General features: G+C 44.1%; 1 protein-coding gene across 1 annotated transcript in view; it reads left to right on the top strand.

Moving 5' to 3' along the window:
• Nucleotides 1-40: 40 nt before the first annotated feature.
• The window catches only part of LOC140479375 (vitellogenin-like), a gene marked incomplete at its 5' end in the record, with an annotated part of 107,653 nt that continues 85,309 nt past the window's right edge, over nt 41-22,384 (top strand). Inside the window, 5 exons of the mRNA XM_072573282.1 lie at nt 41-196; nt 6,083-6,334; nt 7,387-7,548; nt 17,108-17,256; nt 21,042-21,195. Of these exons, the coding sequence (XP_072429383.1) occupies nt 41-196; nt 6,083-6,334; nt 7,387-7,548; nt 17,108-17,256; nt 21,042-21,195 (873 nt within the window). The remainder of the gene's footprint in view (nt 197-6,082; nt 6,335-7,386; nt 7,549-17,107; nt 17,257-21,041; nt 21,196-22,384) is intronic.

Genomic DNA, 22,384 nt, shown 5'->3' with positions numbered 1-22,384 from the left:
ACATTGCCCATTCTTAAACTGTCACTAACTTCCTTTACTCACAGATCCTTCTTTCAGTCAAAGCAAGACGTACGTTTACCAGTACGAAGGGATTGTTCTGACAGGGCTACCTGAACGTGGCCTGGCTAAGGGAGGCCTTAAGATAACCAGCAAAGTGCAAATTAATTCAATTGGACAAAAGAGCCATATTCTGAAGGTAAGGAACATTTGGATAATAGAAGAACAATTAGCTAACATAAAGAACATTCAGAATGTCATAACATACTGGGTGGCATGGTGGCACAGTGGTTAGCACTGCTGCTTCACAGCGCCAGAGACCTGGGTTCAATTCCCACCTCAGGCGACTGACTGTGTGGAGTTTGCACGTTCTCCCCGTGTCTGCGTGGGTTTCCTCCGGGTGCTCCAGTTTCCTCCCAAAATGTGCAGGTTAGGTGAATTGGCCATGCTAAATTGCCCGTCGTGTTAGTAAAAGGGGCAAATGTAGGGGAATGGGTCTGGGTAGGTTGCGCTTCGGCGGGTCAGTGTGGACTTGTTGGGCTGAAGGGCCTGTTTCCACACTGTAAGTAATCTCATCTAATTCCAGGGTATTGGCCAAGGGGGAATTGCGATTAGTGAACATAGGTTAGCATAGATCTGATGGGATGGTAGACCTCTTCTATGCTGTATGACTCTATGAGTTAATTTGTGCCAAAATAAAAGGATAGATTTTCTAATTATACACTGTTGTTGAGAATCACCGGTTCCCAAACACCTCCCACTACGTGATTCTGTACAGTGGATTTCCACTTGGACCAATTAACATGAGAGTGGGTCAAGGGAGCACAGAGAATCCTAGTAACTTAGACTAGGTTTAACAGTCATTGGTGTAAGGGTGGGGGAAGCAAGAAAAAACAGGTTATCACTCAGTTAAGCAAATTTCTCAGAAACCAGCCTTTCTTGCCCGTCCTTAATTGCCCTGTATAAGGCGGGGGTTGAACTGCCTTCTTGAACCCCTACAGTCCATGTGGTGTAGGAATGAAAATTCGATTGAATAAAAATAAACTGGAATTCAGGAGCGCAGGTCTGAATTCAAATCCTAAATTCTAATTTAACAATTTTGCTTCAGTCAACCCTTTCATTCAGTAAGAGGATTAAGGGAGACAGTGGGCCTGGGAAGAGAATCCAAAGTTTCTCCTTTCACAGCTCTGAAATTCAAAACGTTAGCACACTTTTATCTTTTGCCTACAGTATATTCTCAGAATGTTCTGATCTTACTTCAGCTTTCGAACACGAGGTTTCTTTTAACCATCATTGTAAAGTATTCTATCCCTATGTAAGTAATATTGAATTGTAATCATCCTTAACAGTTGCCAAATTTTGCCAAAACAAAGATGCCATTTTTAACTTGTCACACGGGCTTAGACCGGCTGAGTAACAAAGAAAGAAAAAGAAAGAAAATTTACAGCTCAGGAACAGGCCTTTCGGTCCCTCCAAGCCTGAGCCGATCCAAATGTGCTGTCTAAAACTGTCAGTCAATTCCTAAGCATCTGTATCCCTCTGCTCCCCACCTACTCGTGCATCTGTCCAGACTCACCTGAAATGAATCTACCTTGCCTGCCTCTACCACCTCTGCTGGCAACGCGTTCCCAAACGCCCACTACCCTTATCCACCCAGTGGGAGACAAACATTTGTCATTCCCTTTAATTTTATTTGTAGTCACTCATGGGAGTCACTGGCTGACCAGCATTTATTACTCATCCCAAGTTGTCCTTGAGTAGGTGGTGGTGAGAGGCTTGCTGGGCAATTTCATAGGGAGGTTCAGAGTCAGCCATATTGCTGTGGGTGTGGAATCACATGTCGGACCACATCAGGTAAGGATGGTAGATTTCCGTCCCTGAAAGACATTAGAGAACCAGATGGGTGTTCCCCCCAACAATGGTTTCATGATCATCAGTAGACTCTAATTCCAGATATTTTTTATTAAATTCAAATTCCACTTTCTGCTGTGGCAGGATTTGAACCTGGGTCTCCAAAACGTTACTGAAAATGTGTTGCTGGAAAAACGTAGCAGGTCAGGCAGCATCCAAGGAAAAGGAGAATCGACGTTTCAGGCAAGAAGGGCTGATGCCCGAAACGTCGATTCTCCTGTTCCTTGGATGCTGCCTGACCTGCTGCACTTTTCCAGCAACACATTTTCAGCTCTGATCTCCAGCATCTGCAGTCCTCACTTTCTTCTCCAGAACATTAGCTGAGTCTTTGGATGAATAATCTAGCATAGCACCACTAGGCCATTGCTTCCCTTCTTACAATGTACACGTAAATGAGGCAGTTGCTATAGCAATTCACAAAGGTAGTGTTAAGCCTGAAAGATATGTTTAAAATCTTGTGACATCTTCTCAGCTATTTTGTATCATCATTGGATTTGTAAATTTCCTTGATAAATCAGCACAAATGCATTTTAATGGATCATAAATTCCAACACCATCAAAAAACACCTTTCAATCCAACAATAACACTTTGAAAGAATGCACCAATTGATTCACTTCCCCTCCTCTGCACCCATTGCCAAGCTTTTTGCTTCCCATTTTAAGTTTATAACTGAACTCATATCTATCACCATTTCAGGCAGTGCATGCCAGATTACAGCATCCTGCTATGTAAAAATATGATCATTCCACCCCACCCCAACGCAACAAGGTTCTTTTTCCCAGTTTTCGTAAATCTGCTCTCAAGAAGTGACATCAGATCAAAATGTCAACACTGCTTTCTCTCCACAGATGCTGCCTGACCTGTTGAGTGCTTCCAGCAATTTCAGTTTTTATATCTTGTAACTGTGGCCTGTTGTTGCTGACTTTTCCACCTGTTAGAATTCTCACCTTAACCTTCCCTGACCTGAGGAGAACAATGCTGGCTTCTCCAGACCTCGATACAATCCTTGGTATCATTTACTGATGTCCATGATGTTTCTGTCACCAATTATTTTAGGGAAGGAAATCTGCCATCTTTATCTGGTCCAGACCCACAGCAACGTGGTTGACTGTTAATTACCCTCTGGACAATTAGGGATGGGCAGTATTTTGTTAAAGCAAATCTTAGCAGGACTTATACATTTAATGGTAAGGTTCTGGGGAGTGTTGCTGAACAAAAAGACCTTGAAGTTCAGGTTCATAGCTCCTTGAAACTGGAGTCGTAGGTAGGTAGGATAGTGAAGAAGGCATTTGGTATGCTTTCCTTTGTTGGTCAGAGTATTGAGTACAGGAGTTTGGAGGTCATGTTGCAGCTGTACAGGACATTGGTTAGGCAATTCTGGTCTCCTTCCTAGCGGAAAGATGTTGTGAAACTTGGAAGGGTTCAGAAAAGATTTATAAGGGTGTTGCCAACGTTGTAGGATTTGAGCTGTTGGCAGAGGTTGCATAGGCTGGGGCTGTTTTCCCTGGAGTGTCAGAGGCTGAGGGGTGACCTGATATTGGTTTATTAAATCATGAGGGGCATGAATAGGGTAAATAGATGAAGTCTTTTCCCAGGGGTGGGGGAGTCCAGAACTAGAGGGCTTAGGTTTAGGGTGAGAGGGGAAAGATATAAAAGAGACGTAAGGGGCAACATTTTCACACAGAGTGTGGTATGTGTATGGAATGAGCTGCCAGAGGAAGTGGTGGAGGCTAGGACAATTGCAACATTTAAAATGCATCTGGGTGGGTTTTTGAATAGGAAGGGTTTGGAGGGATATGGGTCGGGTGCTGGCAGGTGGGACTAGATTGGGTTGGGATATCTGGTCAGCATGGACAGGTTGGACTGAAAGGTCTGTTTCCTTGTTGTACATCTCTATGACTTTACGGCTTTATGTCTAAATGCTCGTGTAACCATTGATGGCCACATACCATGAACAAATAAAACAAAGCATTTCGATCCCCTTCATTCTCCTCAATATCCTTTACATCCTTCCTAAAGAGCAATGCCAAAGACATCCCACAGTGAAGAATGCGCAGAGATTTTTAGAATTCATTTTTTTCTTTTATTTCTATGCTTCAACTGTGTAAAGAAATGAATTGAGTGTGTTTTTGTATCATCTGTGCATTTTCATAGCTGTTGGTTGTAATAAGGCTGTAGAATATATGTAAATATATATGTAAATATATATGTAAATGATATAGAAGATGGTATCAGCAATAACATTAGCAAATTTGCTGATGACACAAAGCTAGGTGGTAGGGTGAAATGTGATGAGGATGTTAGGGGATTACAGGGTGACCTGGACAAGTTAGGTGAGTGGGCAGATGCATGGCAGATGCAGTTTAATGTGGATAAATGTCTGGTTATCCACTTTGGTGGCAAGAACAGGAAGGCAGATTACTACCTCAATGGTATCAAATTAGGTAAAGGGGCTGTTCAGAGAGATCTGGGTGTTCTTGTCCACCAGTCAATGAAGGCAAGCATGCAGGTACAGCAGGTCGTGAAGAAGGCTAATAGCATGCTGGCCTTCATAACAAGAGGGATTGAGTATAGAAGCAAAGAGGTGCTTCTGCAGCTGTACAGGGCCCTGGTGAGACCACACCTGGAGTACTGTGTACAGTTCTGGTCTCCAAATTTGAGGAAAGACATTCTGGCTATTGAGGGAGTGCAGCGTAGGTTCACGAGGTCAATTCCTGGAATGGCAGGATTGCCTTACACGGAAAGACTGAAGCGACTGGGCTTGTATACCCTTGAGTTTAGAAGACTGAGAGGGGATCTGATTGAAACGTATAGGCTTATGAAAGGACTGGACACTCTGGCAGGAGGGAACATATTTCCGTTGATGGGGGAGTGCCGAACCAGAGGACACAACTTAAAAATACGGGGTAGACCATTTAGGACAGAGATGAGGAGAAACTACTTCACACAGAGAGTGGTGGCTGTGTGGAATGCTCTGCCCCAGAGGGCAGTGGAGGCCCAGTCTCTGGATTCTTTTAAGAAAGAATTGGATAGAGCTCTTAAAGATAGTGGAGTCAAGGGGTATGGAGATAAGGCTGGAACAGGATACTAATTAGGAATGATCAGCCATGATCATATTGAATGGCGGTGCAGGCTCGAAGGGCAGAATGGCCTACTCCTGCATCTATTGTCTATTGTCTATTGTCTAATACAGGTTGGGTAGAATACCCTGTTTCTGTGCTGTGTATCTGTGTCGCTATGACTATGAATGGATCTGCCTCCAATTGCAGTAAGTTTTGCAACAAAATGTTCCTGTTTGTTGTCTATAGGTCACAGGAAACAGCCAGAAATCATAGTATAGTGGGCATGGTTCCCAAGTCTCAACAGAAACCCTTAACTAGTGTAAGACCCATCACTAACATTCACAAAGAGATTAAATGTTTGTTCAAGACTGCATCCTGGAAAACCCAATAATGTCCAAAGTCACCAAGATATTTCAGGCATCCTTTCCATAACCTGCCAAAATTTGTCCTTTTTGCATCCTCGCCAAAGACCCCACTACCAAAGTGTGGATCAAGAACCAATTTCTCTCCTTGTCTGACGATAAAAGTTTCTCTTGGTAGAAATTTGCAACACAATTGCTGTAACAGCGGTACTGCTGGCTGCAGGTCTCACAATACAACTGTGACCAGAGGTATTGAACCATAACTAAAACTGCCTGTGATAGATACAGTCATGCCCCATGGCAATCCAATTGATAATAATCCAAAATAACCCAAATCCTTAAAAATGTTGGTAAATGGTCCCTGATCCAACCCTCCAACTTTGCACCGCACTCTTTACCTGTCCACCTTCCTTCCCACCTATTCACTCCACCCTCTCCTCCGACCTATCACCATCATCCCCCCCCCCCCACCTGCATCTACCTATCGCCTTCCCAGCTACCTTCTCCCCCCCCCCCACCCCCCAGCCCCACACTCCCCCCTCCTATTTATTTTTCAGACATCTTTCCCCCACCAACACTCCCCCTAACATTCCTGATGAAGGGCTTATGCCCAAAATATTGTTTCTCTTGGTCCTTTGATGCTGCCCGAACTGCTGTACATTTCCAGCGCCATACTTTTCGACAATGGTCCCTGAAAGCCAACTTCATTTTCTTTAACAATAGTGACTTTTTGCTCTTCCGCCCTTCAGATGATTTCACCTCAAATTGAAGAGTACAGTGGGGTTTGGCCGAATGCTCAATTTATCCCAGCACGGAAGCTGACTCGGAATTTGGCCGCACAATTGAGCAAGCCGATAAAGTTTGAATACAGCCACGGACGCGTTGGAAATATATATGCCCAGCCAGAGCTATCTGAAAACATCCTCAACATCTACAGGGGTATTCTCAACATGCTGCAGATCAGCATTAAAAAGTCACAGAACATCTATGAGCTGCAGGAGGTACATTGATTTTCTCAAAGTGATGTTCATTCTCCAGGTGTTCAGACTGGTACAGTCAGTATATTATGCCCATCCCAAGAAACGTTGGCAACAAACCATCATGAGCTACTGCAGACTATGTGGTGAATTTACTTCCACAACAACATTTGGATACAAATTCTAGGATTTTGACCCAGTTCTCAAGAAAGCAACACCAAAATATATCCAAGTCAGAATGGATGCAGAACTGGAAAAGTAACCCAGTGCTCCATGTATCTTCTGCCTTTGTCCTGCTAAGTGGGGCAGCCAAGATGATGGTGTTGGTGTTGAGGAAGCCTTGGTGACTTGCTGCAGTGCATCCAGTAGTTAGGTAAAGTCAGACTAATCCTAGATGGGCTTGGGCTGCTCTCTCTCATTAGGGAGAGATGCTTTGTGGTGAGTTTAAATTCAGGGTCACCACACCTCAGGTGAGGGGGGCAAGGTCAAGGAGGTAGGTCCTTCATTGTAACCTGAGCCAGTACAGAAACTGAAGCCAAACAGAGCTGACCAGCTAACTGAGTTAACTGGCCTCTACTAGTTAGTGCACCCTGTAGCCTCATTGCATCAGGGCTGTGAAAGTATGAGTGTCTGCTGGGTTACCAATCAAGCAGAGTGCTTTATCCTTGCTGCCTGAGTGTCACTGGAACTGCGCTGTTTTCGGTATTTTGAGGTGTTCCATTTATTGCTAACTTAAACCTTGTCAATGGTGCAAAGGCTTCTGGTGGTCAGAAGATGATTTACTCCCAGCCTTGAAGCATCTCTGGTTACCATTGAGAAGTTAATGCTGAGGTTGGACATTGAAGGTGGTGAAGTTAATTATCAGGCAGAGGTTCCAGGATTTTGACCCAGTGACAGTGAAGGAAATAATTCTAAATCCAGATAAGGTATGGAGGGAGGAGAGTTTGAAGATGTCCCTCTGTTGTCTTCATCCTTCAGCCTGGTGGGGTTTGGCCGGTTATGGAATGTGTAATGTTGACCATATTAATTCCATGTTGTACTGTACATGTACTAATCCAGTCTGCACTTGTGTCTAGAGTGGTGTAGAAGGCATCTGCCATGCAAGCTATGCAATTCAGGAGAACAAGAAAAGTGGAGTAATCACGATCACAAAATCGAAGGACCTGAACAACTGTCAGGAGAAAATCTCAGAGACCAAGGGTTCTGCTTATGCTCAGCTATGTGAGACCTGCCAGCAGGTAAGTGCATAAATTACATTTCTACTCTAAAATGAAATAATAAGCAGAAATGCTGAGGACCGATCTCATAAATTAATAGTTGTGGGTTCAAGGTTTAAGATGAGAGGAGAACGATTTAAGAGGCACCTAAGGGGCAATTTCTTTCACACAGAGGGTGGTACGTGTATGGAATGAACTTCCAGTGGAAGTGATGGAGGCTGTACAATTATTTAAAAGACATCTGGATGGATATATGAATAGGAAGGGTTTGGAGGGATATGGGACAACTGCTGGCAAATGGGATTAGATTAATTTAGGATATCTGGTTGGCCATGGATGAGTTGGGCCAAAGGGTCTGTTTTTTCTATGATTCTGTCCCACTCCAATGACCTGAGTACATAGTTCAGGCTGACACACGCGTGCCAGTACTGAGGGAGTGCTGCACTGCAAGGGATGCAATCTTTGAATGAGATATTAAGCCAAGGCACCCCATGGCAAATCAGGGCAGACTAACACCCTTTCATGGTAAGGTCCTGGGGAATGTTGCTTAACAAAGAGGCCTCAGAGTGCAAGTTCATAGTTCCTTGAAAGTGGAGTCACAGGTAGACAGAATAATGAAGAAGGTATTTTGTATGCTTGCCTTTGATGGTCAGAGCATTGAGTAAAGGAGTGGGGAAGTCATGTTGCATCTTTACAGGAAAATGGTTGAGCCACTATTGGAATACTTCATGCAATTCTCCTATCGGAAAGATGTTGTGAAACTTGAAAGGTTTCAGAAAAGATTTACAAAGATGTTGCCAGGGTTGGACAGTTCGAACTATAGGGAGAGGCTGAACAGGCTGGGGCTGTTTTCCCTGGAGCGTCGGAGGCTGAGGGGTGACATCATAGAGGTTTATAAAATGATGATGGGCATGGTTAGGGTAAATAGGTAAGGTATTTTCCCTCGGATGGGAAAGTCCAAAATTAGATGGCATAGGTTTAAGGTGAAAGGGAAAAGATTTAAAAGGGACCTAAGGGGCAATGTTTTCACTCAGATGGTGGTACGTGTATGGAATGAGCTGCCAAAGGAAGTGGTGGAGGCTGGTACAATTACAACATTTAATAGGTATCTGGATGGGTATATGAATAGGAAGTGTTTAGAAGGATATAGGTCAAGTAATGGTAAATGGTATGAGATTAATTTTGAATATCCAGTCAGAAAGGATGATTTGGATCAAAGGGTCTGTTTCCATATGGTATAGCTCTATAACTCAATGACTCTCTGCCCATTCAGCCCACTGAGTCTTCACTAACCCTCCAAAAGGCGTTCCATACAGACTTAGCCCCCACCCTATCCCAATAACCCTGTGTCCTATCCAATACTTATAACTCAATTAATTAACATCACAAAAACAGATTGTCTGAACATTGCTGATTGTGGGATCTTTCTGTGCTCTGATTGGAAAATTGCATTTTGCACAATGACTATACTTTGAGTTCAAATGGTTGGGACAACATCTCAAGGATGCTAAACAAATGCAAGTGTGTTATCCTCCTTCTCAATTCAACAGCAATTGTAGTTTCCCTATAAAGCATCTGAAAGTACTCCTCAATGAAAAGCAAAGAGCTCTCCCAAAGTCTTGAAAAATGTATCCCTTGCAGAAGAGATGAAAAACTGATGATCAGATCATTTGGCTAATTTTCTGCTGTGGGAGAATGTTTCCCCACCTTACAACTTTGATTTAATGGCAAAATAATGCATGGATCTTAAAGTACGGGTAGCCTAAAATTGTGAAAGATTGAATAAATATGTAAACTATTCAAAGCAGTACCTTAAAATCCATTTTCCCAAATTATAGAATTATTCTTGTGCCTCAGTCTCACTTTCCTGTGGCAGTCTTTAGCTTTTAAATTCAAGATCAACATCTTATCACTGCATTCTAATTCAATATGTCCCCCTAAGGGTAGCACAGTGGCTCACTGGTCAGCACTGCTACCTCACAGTGCCAGGGATCTGGGCTCGATTCCAGCCTAGGGTGACTATTGTACATTCTACCCATGTCTGTGTGGGTTTCCTCTGGATGCTCCAGTTTCCTCCCACAGTCTGAAGATGTGCAGGTTAGGTGGAATGGCTATGCTAAATTGCCCATAGTGTTCAGGGATGTGCCAAGTTAAGTGGCTGTGGGGAAATAATGTTCAGGGATGTGTGGTTAGGTGAATTAGTCAGGGTTAAATGTAGAATAATGGGGAGTGGGTTTGGATGGGATACTCTTCGGAGGGTCGATATTGGGCTGAAGGATCTGTTTCCACATGGTAGGGATTCTATGATAGAAATGCAGGACTATGGAGACAGGACTGGGTCTTCAAAGGGTAGATGTGGACTTGATGGGCTGAATGCCCTGCTTCCACACTCTACAGATTCTATGATGCTCTCTTAACCAACAATGGTCTCATGTGTCATCAGCATTGATTCTTATTGGTGGAAAGTAATATGCTAAGTACTTCACACCTCTATATAATATTTATTTGTCATGCTTAAACAATTTCACCAAACCAACTTTCCCTTTAAACTGTCACTTTCATATTCCCTTCACCCTCTGACAACAGCAAAGGAATTAATTCATTCCTGTACAGTTGTCCATGGAGGTCATTCTAATTCTGCTCAATAGCATAAAACAGGTGACAGGAAATCGCTAGCCCGTGTTTTCCTTCCCGATTTTTATTAATGTTGAAGTCAATGTAAGAATTCTTCAGATCGCCACACAAAGTCTATCATGACTCAAAGCTAAGAGAATGCAGGGTTTTTTCAACGATTGCCCTATCAGCTTCAAATTGACTTAGACTTACAAAGACAATGAGGTAAATGACCCTGAGATTAGAAGGAAACATGGTGGCATGTGGAATCGCGAACAAATCTTTGCGACCAGGTTTTGGGATGTTCAGCAGAGGATGGAACGAGGGAGCTACTATTGAGGATTGACAAGAAGGAGGCTGGAAGAACACAGCAAGCCAGCTAGAATTAGGAGTGCAAAAGTCAACATCTCATTTGTAACTCTTCTTCAGGACTCGGGGTGGATGTAAGGGGAACTGCAGATAAAGTCGGGGGTGGGGGGGAGAGGAATGCAGGGTGGTGAGGTAGGGATAAGTGAACGCAGGTAGAGGGTACAACCTGGAGCAGAGGATTGCAACATTGTAAGTTAAAAATCACACAACACCAGGTTATAGTCCAACAGGTTTAATTGGAAGCACACTAGCTTTCGGAGTGATGCTATCCAACACTGGCATGTCCAAATCATAACATTCACTAAAAGTGATAAGGTGTATCATGGTCTGATCAAAGTGTTCAAATGATAAAGGGAATTGGCAGGCTAACCCTTCTCCATGTTAGGGAAATCCCTTCAGTGCCAGGGTCCAAGAATTTCAATAAAGCTTAACGCAGAGTGCAAATCCAAGAAAAATATATTCACACAAGGAGTTGAACAGAAGGTATAAAAGTATGTGGAGAAGGAATGAATTGGAAGGAACTGGATCCGTCTGCTGTAATGTGCGAAAAAAAGTTAATAAGCCAAATGGTAAATCCGTATTCTTAAAAACTCTTCGTCCTAACTTGGACCAGTGTGAGCATCCTTTATCTAAATCATACGAGCAGGAAGATGTTATTAAGAATCAAGCCTGCTCTGCCATTTGGTAAAATCCTGGTAGATTTACAATTAACTCCACATTTCTGTTCTTGCCTGTCACCTAACACATTTTTGGTTCATTGATTTCCGTCAAGCGTAAATTTAAAATCAACCTTTGCAAAGGATCAACTTCTATTTGCAGATGAAATACCCAAAAGTTCTATCATTCATTGTGCGTATAAATGTTTCTTAACTGCACTACTTAAAGGTCTGGCTCTTAATCATCAAACTACACTCCCTCATCCTAGACTGTCTGTGGAAACCCATCAATCTTATCCATCCCCCTCAATCTCTTGAACCTTTCATTCGCATCACCCCTTAAACCTTCTATGTTCTAGCGACTATAGCCAAGATTACACAATCCTGCCTTGTGATTTAACCGTTGACGTTCAGGGATCATTCAGGTAATCAATCCTGCCATTCTTATATCTGGAATCTATTATTGCTCATAGTACTCCCAGTATAGTTGAAATATGTCTCCTACCCTCTTGTATTCTATTACTCCAAATATAAAAGCTAGAATTTCATTAGTATTTTTAGTTATTTTCTGGAATTACTCATCACATTTTAAGGATCCATGTACCTGGACCCCCAACACTCTCTGGACCTCCAGTACTTTTAAGTTTTCACCAGTTGTAAAGTACCTTGATCTGTCTTTGAAGGTCCAATGGGAATTACCTCCTATTTGTCTACATTAAAACCTACCTATCCTACAAACAGTAGCAGTAATATGGAAGCTACTAGAATTTCTTTTTCCCATTGGCGAGAGGTTTTTAGACAGTGCCTGATAAATTTTCATGTTCACCATTTCAGATGGTATTGTTTTCTTAGTCTTTCATGACATGTAGGCAATGCTGGCAAGGTCTGCACTTATTGGCATTCATAGAATCCAGACAGTGTGGAAGCAGCTCATTTGGCCCATCAAGTCCACACCGAGCCTCTGAATGAATCCCAACCAGACCCACCTCATCCCTGTAACTCTGCATTCCATGTTGGCTAATCCATTTAGCCTACACATCCCAAGACTCTATGGGCAATTTATTCTGGTTCCTATTTCTTATCATCTTATGGTCTAGTAAGCCAGAGTCTCAAGCTAGAGACACCATGGCAGTCAGTGGAATTTAATGTAAATTTATAAACGTGGCATTGAAGATTACTCTCAGTGATGTTGATGATCATTGACTGTTATCAAAACCCATCTGGTTCATTCACGCTCTGTAAGGAGGAATTTCTTGTCTTTCTTATCTGGTCTGACCTCCATGAGAGTCCAGACTTACAGCATTGTATTGATTGGCTCTTTACAGCCATCTGAAATAGTTGTCACTTTGTTCAAGAGCAATTAGGAATTGTGGTACATGGCTCAGTGGTTAGCCCTGCTACATCAGAGCACCAGAGACCCGGGTTTGATTCCACCCTCGGACAACTGTCTGTGTGGAGTTTACACATACTCCCCGTGTCTGCGTGGGTTTCCTCCGGGTGCTCTGGTTTCCTCCCACAATCCAAAGATGTGCAGGTTAGGTGGATTGAGCCTGCATCACCATTCAATAAGATCATGGCTGATCCAACATTCCTCATGTCCGCCTGCCTGCCCTTTCCCTGTCACCCTTAATTCCCTGACTGATCAAGTGTCTATCTCTCTCAGCCTTAAATAGATACAAGAACTATGCCTCCACAGCTTTCTATGGCAAGGAGTTCCTAAGGCACTCAACCACCTGTGAAAATAACATCCTCCTTATCTTAGCCTTAAACTAGCATGATTTGGAGATGCCGGTTGGACTGGGGTGTACAAAATTAAGAATTACACAACACCAGGTTACAATCCAACAGGTTTATTTGGAAGCACTGGCTTTCGGAGTGCTGCTCCTTCGTCAGGTGCAGTGCTCTGAAAGCTAGTGCTTCCAAATAAATCTGTTGGACAATAATCTGGTGTTGTGTGATTTTTAACTTAGATTAGCACACCTTTATTCTGAGATGGTGCCTCCTGGTCCTAAACGCGCACATAAGGGCAAACATTTCCCTCAGCATTTACCCTGTCAAACCCCTTAAGAATCCCATATGTATCAATGCGACCACTTCTCATTTTTCTAAACTCCAGTGAGTCCCAACCTGGGTTGGTGATGATTCACCGCGGCAGATTGCTGCTGATGATTAGCCACTGCCAGTTCTCCACCAGCGTTTCTCCACTGGGGCTGTTTGACCTCTGGAGACTATTCACCACCAGAAATGTATATATGTACTGATTGTTTTCCCTCCCGCCTGTTCTTTCATCCTACATATTGATTAAAAAAGAGATAAAATAAATATTGTTTTATTGGTATATATATATGAAAATGAGTTACAAACTTTAACCAGAAAAAGGAAATATATTTTAAAAATCTTTGTAATGGCTGTAAAATCTCACATTAATATTAAACAATGAAATTTTAGTTCATTTGATAGTTATGCGCTATTCCTCTAAGATATTCCAAACAATCTCTTTCACCATATTCGAGAACAATATTTTGTATTCTATCATCTGCGTCTCCCCTCATTCCTTTTTCGTCGAATCATTTTCTTCATGCTGCTTGTCGTCGGTAAAGATGCTAGGACTGACTGAGGGGCATCAGCTACACATTCGTTAATAAGGACACTATAAGAATGTTCACATCACCAAAATTTAATACTTGAATCACGCTTGGAATGTTTATCAAAAACATATATAAAACCATCGTGGTAAAACTTCTTATTTCCACGTTTACTAATAATTTCTGTTTCCATTTTGAAGACACGAGGGTAAATGGCAAAAAAAATACAAGCTTAAAAAAAAACTCACCTGTAACAAAAATAAGTTGTTACTGAAACAACGCAAACACTGCCTTAACCAATATAACAGCAATTTTATATAGTTTAGATATGCTTGTTCTCTAATATTTTAAACTTATTTGCGGAGGCGAATCGTCTTCAGTAGTCAAAGGGCAGTGGCTAATCATCAGCAGCGAATCTGCTGTGGCGAATGGTCCCATCCTGCACAACCTAGTCCTGTGATGCTAATACATGTTTTTTAATTCGTCTGGTCAGACCAGTGTTTATTGTCCATCCCTAATTGCCCAAAGGGCAGTTAAGAGGCAACCACATTGTTGTGGGTCTGGAGTCACATGTAGGCCAAACCAGGTAGGATGGCAGTTTCCTTCCCTAAATGACATAAGTGGACCAGATGGATTTTTCCTGACACTCACCAAGGGATTCATGCTCATCATTAGACTCTTAGTTCCAGTTTTTTTTAAAATTAAAAACAAATTCCACCATCTGCCATAGTTGGATTGGAACCTGGATCCCCATAACTGAGTCTCTGGATAAAAGTCCAGTGATAATACCACTAGGCCCTCCCCTCCTCCATCAATGTCTCCTCTCAATCAATTCTCACAACCAACGTTCATTGCAAATTTGAATTACATGAAAATGGGTTTGAATTCTAAAACAGGCTTTTAAGACACCTGACTGGGTAACTGCCTGATAAAAATATACCCCAGTTAAGGAGACTACAATAGGATGAGGATGGAGTTGGCTAAAGTAGACTGGAAGCAAAGACTTTATGGTGGGACAGTTGACAAACTGTGGAATACTGGCAAAACAATATTTTCAAAGCGCTCAGCAAAAGTATATGCTAGTGAAAAAGAAGGGCTGTAGGAAAAGGGATGATGTCTAAGGAAGTAAGGGAGGCTATCAAATTGAAAGAGAAGGCATACAAAGTGACCAAAAACAGCATGAAACTAGAAGATTGAGAAAACTTTAAAGGTCAACAGACAGCCACAGGAAAAAAAACTAGAAAGAAAAGTAAGACAGGTTATGTGAATAGCGCTGAAAATGTGTTGCTGGAAAAGCACAGCAGGTCAGGCAGCATCTAAGGAACAGGAGAAGGGCTGATGCCCGAAACGTCGATTCTCCTGTTCCTTGGATGCTGCCTGACCTGCTGCGCTTTTCCAGCAACACATTTTCAGCTCTGATCTCCAGCATCTGCAGTCCTCACTTTCTCCTCAAAGATTATGAGAATAAACTAGCTAAGAATATAAAGACAGATAGCAAAACTTTATTTAAATATATAAAATGAACAAGTGTGAAGAAGGTAAGCATTGGTCCTTTAGAGGGTGAAAAGGGATTCAGTTGTGGGACATGAGGAAATGGTTGAAGCATTGAACAGGTATCTTGTGTCTGAGGACACTAATAACATGCCAGTACTTGACAAGGTGAAGAGCTAGAAACTATCATTATCATGGAAGAGGTAGTGTTGGGCAAGCGAATGGAACTAAAGGTAGAACATGTCTCCTGGCTTTGGGTACGGAAAGACATACTGAGAGAAATAGCAAATGCACTTGTGGTAATTTTCTGGGATCTGGGGCAGTTCCATGAGATTGGAAAACAGCAAATGTGATGCCACTGTTTAGAAAAGGAGGTAGTCAAAGGGTAGGGATTTATAGGCCAGTTCGCTTAACTTCTATAGTGGGGAAAATCCTTGAATCTATTATCAACAAAGAAATAGCAAAATATCCAGATAGAAATTGCCCTATTGGATAGAGGCAGCGTAAGTTAATGAAAGGAAAGTCATCCTTAACTAATCTACTAGAATTCTGTGAAGACATTATAAACACAGTGGACAACAGAGACCCAATAGATGTGGTGTATCTAGAATTCCAAAAGGCATTCAACAAGGTGCCATACAAAGGGCTGCTGCTTAAGATAAAGATGCATGGCATTCCAGGCAATGTATTAGCATGGATAGAGGATTAGTTAACCAACAGGAACCAAACAGTTGGAATAAATGAGTACTTTTCTGACTGGCGATCAGTGACTAGTGGTGAGACTCAGGGATCAGTATTGGGACTGCAATTATTCACAATTCACATAGATGATTTGGATTTAGGGACCATGTATAGTGTGTCAATGTTTGCAGATGACACTAAGATGAGTGGTAGAGCAAAGTGTGCAGAGGACTGTGAAACTTTGCAAAGGGATGTGGATGGTTTAAGTGAGTGGCAAAGGTCTGGCAGATGGAGTGAAATGTTAATAAATGTGAAGTCATCCATTCTGGTAGGAATAACAGTAAAAAGGATCATTATTGAAATGGTGAAAAACTGCAGCATGCTACTGTGCAGAGGGACCTGGGTGTTCTTATACATGAATCAGAGAAGGTTAGTTTGCAGGTAAAGCAGATAATTAAGAAGGGAAATGGAACTTAGTCCTTCATTGCTAAAGGGATTGCATTTAAAAGCAGGGAGGTTGTGTTGCAGCTGTGTAGGGTACTGGTGAGACCACACCTGGAGTACTGTGTACAGTTTTGTTCTCCTTACTTGAGAAAGGATGTACCGGCACTAGAGGGGGTGCAGAGGATGTTCAATAGGTTGATTCCAGAGTTGAGGGCGTTGGCTTATGAGGAGAGACTGAGTAGACTGGGAATATATTAATTGGAATTTAGAAGAATGAGGGGGCATCTTATGGAAACATAAGATTATGAAGGGAATAGATAGGATAGAAATAGAGAGGATGTTTCCACTGATGGGTGAAACTAGGACAAGAGAACACAGCCTCAAGCTTAGGGGAAGCAGAATTAGGACTGAATTGAGAAAGAAATTCTTCGCCCAGAGGGCTGTAAATCTGTGGAATTCCCTGCCCAGGGAAGTAGCCGAGGTTTCCTCAGTGAATGTTTTTAAAGCTAAGATAGATTGATTTTTGAACAGAAAAATCATGAAAGGTTATGGTGAGAGGATGAGTAAGTGGAGCTGAGGCAACGAAATGAACAGCCATGATCTTATTGGATGGTGGAGTAGGCTCGATGGGCCAGACGGCCTACTCCTGCTCCTAGTTCTTATGTTAACCTTGTGCAAATGCAAAGAAATTTCAGAAAAGGCAGCTATAATCAGCTATTCTCTTGTTGTATTATAACGTAGAAAGGCAGGAACCTGCGGAGTGTCTCCACCTACTCCTACGCCATAAAAGGTACCGAGGACGGAGCAATGATAATAGAAGTTGTAAGTAAAGAGACACATCAGTTCACACCGTTTAATGAACTTGATGGCGCTGCCAGCACAGAATCAAGGTAATTCCTCTTCTTGCATCTACAAATGTCTGAGCCAAGTCCTGAACTTTGAAAGTGTACAATTGGTAATGAAATCAAAAAATGCTGGAGATCACAGCAGCTCAGGCAGCATCCATGGAGACAGAGCAAGCTAACGTTTCAAGTCTAGATGACCCTTCGTCATAATGTGGCTGAATGACCACTATGACTCCTAAGAATTTTCTTGATAGCAGCTGGTGTTTGTAGGGGAGTTTGCTTGTCAGCCATTCTGCAGAAAGCAATAACAAATTACTATAGCATTTTACCCATAAGTATGGACTAATCAGATTGAAATCCATAGCTCAACCCTCAGAAACAAAGACAGGTGCAATGACAGTCAGATTAGGGACATTATGTATTCAAATTATGAAGAAATTTGATAGAATAATTAAGGATTGGCTTCCTAATAACAGTCAGCAGATCTGATGTTTAATTATTGTGCAGTTTGATATTTATATCCACTACTGTGGTTATTTCTGACTTTGATGAATTTTGCAAAATGGTGCTCTCAAATCAGCTACTCTCTAGAGTTTAATTTCTACTGATGTTCAGGATAAATCACGCAATCTCTTCATGCCTCAGCCACGAAACACAGGGAGTCCTAAAGCATGTGAGAGTGTTTCAACGATGTCCTCTTATTGTCCAAGTCTTGCTCATGTTGAACCTTCTGTTTCTACATACCTTGGCGATGTTAGGTTTGACAACGGGTATTTCCCATTATTAACAGCAGGGTGCACGCTGACCTTTAGGCCCAGCTTTATTGCGATAATCCCACAACTTTGCCTCATTTATCAATGAGGAGAAACACCGTTTCAGTCGTCGCCACAGCCATTCCCCCCCCCATCACTAACCTGCACAACCACCACGCCGCATGTGTCTCCGCCCCCACGCCGATCTCTGTCACCATGCCTAACCCCGCCCCCACGCCGATCTCTGTCCCTGCCCCCAAGCCCAACCTCGCCCCCACTCCCAGCTCCAGCCCCACACCAGGTCCTAGCTCCCAGCCCTGCCGTGTTTTCCCATCCCTCCAGACCTCCCCCTCTCTGAGGATGAAAGATCAGTCCTCAGCAGAGGCCTCACCTTCATCCCCCTACGCTCTCGGATTAACGAGTTCAACACGTGGCGAGACATCGAACAATTCTTCCGCCGCCTTCGCCTCCACGCCTACTTCTCCAACCAGGACTCCCGCCCACCCTCTGACGGCCCCTTCTCCCGCCTCCAACACACCCCATCCACCTGGACACCCCGTGCTGGCCTCTTACCTGCCCTCGATCTCTATAGCCAACTGCCGCCGCAACATTAACCGCCTCAACTTCTCCACCCCTCTCACCCACTCCAACCTCTCACCCTCGGAATGTACAGCCCTCCACTCCTTCCTTTCCAACATCAACCTCACCATCAAACCGGCAGACCAGGGAGGCGTGGTGGTAGTTTAGTGCACCAACCTTTACACCGCTGAGGCTAAATGCCAGCTTGCGGACACCTCCTCCTACTGCCCCCTTGACCATGACCCCACCTCCCACCACCAAACCATCATCTCCCAGACCATCCATAACCTCATCACCTCAGGGGATCTCCCATCCACCGCCTCCAACCTCATAGTCCCACAACCCCACACTGCCCATTTCTACCTCCTGCCCAAAATCCACAAACCTGACTGCCCCGGCCGACCCATTGTCTCAGCCTGCTCCTGCCCCACCGAACTCAGCTCTGCATACCTCGACACGGTCCTGTCCCCCTTAGTCCAAGAACTCCCCACCCCTACGTTCGGGACACCACCCACCTCCTCCATGATTTTTGCTTCCCCAGCCCCCAACGCCTTATCTTCACCATGGACATCCAGTCCCTGTACACCTCCATCCCCCATCACGAAGGACACAAAGCCCTCCGCTTCTTCCTTTCCTGCCGTACCAACCAGTACCCTTCCACCGACACCCTCCTTCGACTGACTGAACTGGTCCTCACCCTGAACAACTTCTCTTTCCAATCCTCCCACTTCCTCCAAACCAAAGGAGTAGCCATGGGCACCCGCATGGGCCCCAGCTATGCCTGCCTCTTCGTAGGATATGTGGAAGAGTCCATCTTCCGCAGCTACACTGGCACCAGCCCCACCTTTTCCTCCGCTACATCGATGACTGTATCGGCGCTGCCTCGTGCTCCCACGAGGAGGTTGAACAGTTCATCCACTTTACCAACATCTTCCACCCCGACCTCAAGTTCACCTGGACCGTCTCAGACTCCTCCCTCCCCTTCCTAGACCTTTCCACTTCTATCTCGGGCGACCGAATCAACACGGACATTTACTATAAATCGACCGACTCCCACAGCTAGACTACACCTCCTGATGAAGGGCTTTTGCCCGAAATGTCGATTTCGCTGCTCGTTGGATGCTGCCTGAACTGCTGTGCTCTTCCAGCACCACTAATCCAGTATTTGGTTTTCAGCATCTGCAGTCATTGTTTTTACCTTACACCTCCTCCCACCCTGCCCCCTGTAAAAACACCATCCCATATTCCCAATTCCTATGTCTCCGCCGCATCTGCTCCCAGGAGGACCAGTTCCAATACCGTACAACCCAGATGGCCTCCATCTTCAAAGACCGCAATTTTCCCCCAGACGTGATCGACGATGCCCTCCACCGCATCTCCTCCACTTCCCGCTCCTCCGCCCTTGAGCCCCGCCCCTCCAATTGCCACCAGGACAGAACCCCACTTGTCCTCACCTAGCATCCTACCAACCTCCATATATAGTGTATCATCCGTTGTCATTTCCGCCACCTCCAAAAGGACCCCACACCCAGGGATATATTTCCCTCCCCTCCCCTATCAGCGTTCTGAAAAGACCACTCCCTCCGTGACTCCCTCGTCAGGTCCACACCCCCCACCAACCCAACCTCCACTCCTGGCACCTTCCCCTGCAACCGCATAAAATGCAAAACTTGCGCCCACACCTCCCCCCTTACTTCCCTCCAAGGCCCCAAGGGATCCTTCCATATCCGCCACAAATTCACCTGCACCTCCACAAACATCATTTACCGCATCCGCTGCACCCGATGTGGCCTCCTCTATATTGGGGAGACAGGCCGCCTACTTGCAGAACGTTTCAGAGAACACCTCTGGGACACCCGGACCAACCAACTAACCCAACCACCCCGTGGCTCAACACTTCAACTCCCCCTCCCACTCCACCAAGGACATGCAGGTCCTTAGACTCCTCCATCGCCAGACCATAGCAACACAATGGTTGGAGGAAGAGCACCCCACCTTCCGCCTAGGAACCCTCCAACCACAAGGGATGAACTCAGATTTCTCCACTTTCCTCATTTCCCCTACCCCCATCTTGTCTCAGTCAATTCCCTCGAACTCAGCACCGCCTTCCTAACCTGCAATCTTCTTCCTGACCTCCCCCCCCCCAACCCCCACTCCGGCCTATCACCCTCACCTTGACCTCCTTCCACCTATCGCATTCCCAATGCCCCTCCCCCAAGTCCCTCCTGCCTACCTTTTATCTTAGCCTGCTGGACACACTTTCCTCATTCCTGAAGAAGGGCTCATGCCCAAAACGTCGATTCTCCTGCTCCTTGGATGCTGCCTGATCTGCTGCACTTTTCCAGCAACACATTTTCAGCTCATTGATCAATGAGTTCCATCAATCATGACAGACAACTGAAACTTGCTGTTCTCAGTACATGCTTGACTGCACGGTAGCTCAATGTTTCTCTTTAAATTGACATTCTGCTAATCCCTTATTTCTGGTTTTGGAAACAGGCAGCATCTTGTCTTGCTGGAGAGCAAAGATCAGTCACCATCCACATCAGCCGAGCACCTGGAGAAGAGGGGCTCTCTGAAATATCAGTTTTCCAATGAACTGCAGCAGCTACCAGTACAGCTTCTCAAGCCTTCAACTAATGATACCAGTAAGGTACATCTGACCAAATCTCTTGGATAAATGTAGGACACTGGCACTTTAGTCACCAGTAAGATTAAAATGGCATGTGCGATGGCAGAATGCATGCACTTACTCACCCCACACATAATACTTGTGGCTGTCAAAGTGGTCAGGTTGCAGTTGAAGAGTACAACTTTCCCAGAGTTGAAAGGTCTAATACTAGGGGGCATGCATTTAAAGTGAGAAGGGGAACATTCAAAGGAGATGTGAGGGGCTAGTATTTTTCCCAGAATCTGGAATGTACTGCCGGGGTGGTAGTGGAGGTAGATACAATAGGAGGATTTAAGGGACTTTGAGATAAGCTCAGGAGTAAACAAGGAATGGAGGGATATGGACCAATGGCAGGAGGAAGGGTTTTGTTTAATTTGATGTCATGTTCTGCACAAACCGTGGGCCGAAGGGGGCATGGCTGTGCTGTACAGATCTGTCTTCTATGTTCTGATCAACTTCATTGACGAAGAAATGCCGAAAGACAGAGAGGAATTTAGGAAATCTGCAGTTACCCGTAGATAGTCAATCTCAGTTGATGGCTCCAACTGAGTTGGATCTGATCTGACAGGGACCAATCCTCTTCCAGCAAGACTTTTTTTATGTTGATAGTCTCACACCCAATATATAGAATGAAAGCCTTTAGACACCTATGATCCTTTGGCTGTACTGAGGGCAAGATGAGATTCGCTATGACTATATTGACTAGCAGAGCAGAATGAAGAGGCTAAATTGTCTACTTCTGCTCCTTGTTCCTGATTCTTACATTCTGCTCCCTTTGATTGATTCATGTACATGATCTATCTCAGATTATCTACTGATTTAACATGTGATCAATTTCTGAATGGCTCAAATAAAGCTAGATTCAGCCCAGGGTCCCGTGTAGCCTTTTTCTTACAATTGCCCTGCAATTGTTTAAGCTTGCAGTGTCCAGTGCTTTTGCTTATTTAAAGTACCGCACTGGTAATTATATCATCATCAATGAGTTTTGAGTTATCACCAGAGATTCATAGAGATCTTCAGGACAGGAAAAGGCCCTTCAACTCATTGTGTCCCTACTGATCAAAAACAACCATAGAAGTGTTCTAATCTCGTTATCCAGCATTTAATCTATGGCCTTACGGAACGTTTCAGAGAACACCTCTGGGACACCCGGACCAACCAACCCAACCAC

This window comes from Chiloscyllium punctatum, chromosome 7, assembly GCF_047496795.1.
Source record: "Chiloscyllium punctatum isolate Juve2018m chromosome 7, sChiPun1.3, whole genome shotgun sequence".
Lineage (NCBI taxonomy): Eukaryota > Metazoa > Chordata > Chondrichthyes > Orectolobiformes > Hemiscylliidae > Chiloscyllium > Chiloscyllium punctatum.
This window is presented reverse-complemented; position numbering and strand designations above follow the sequence as displayed.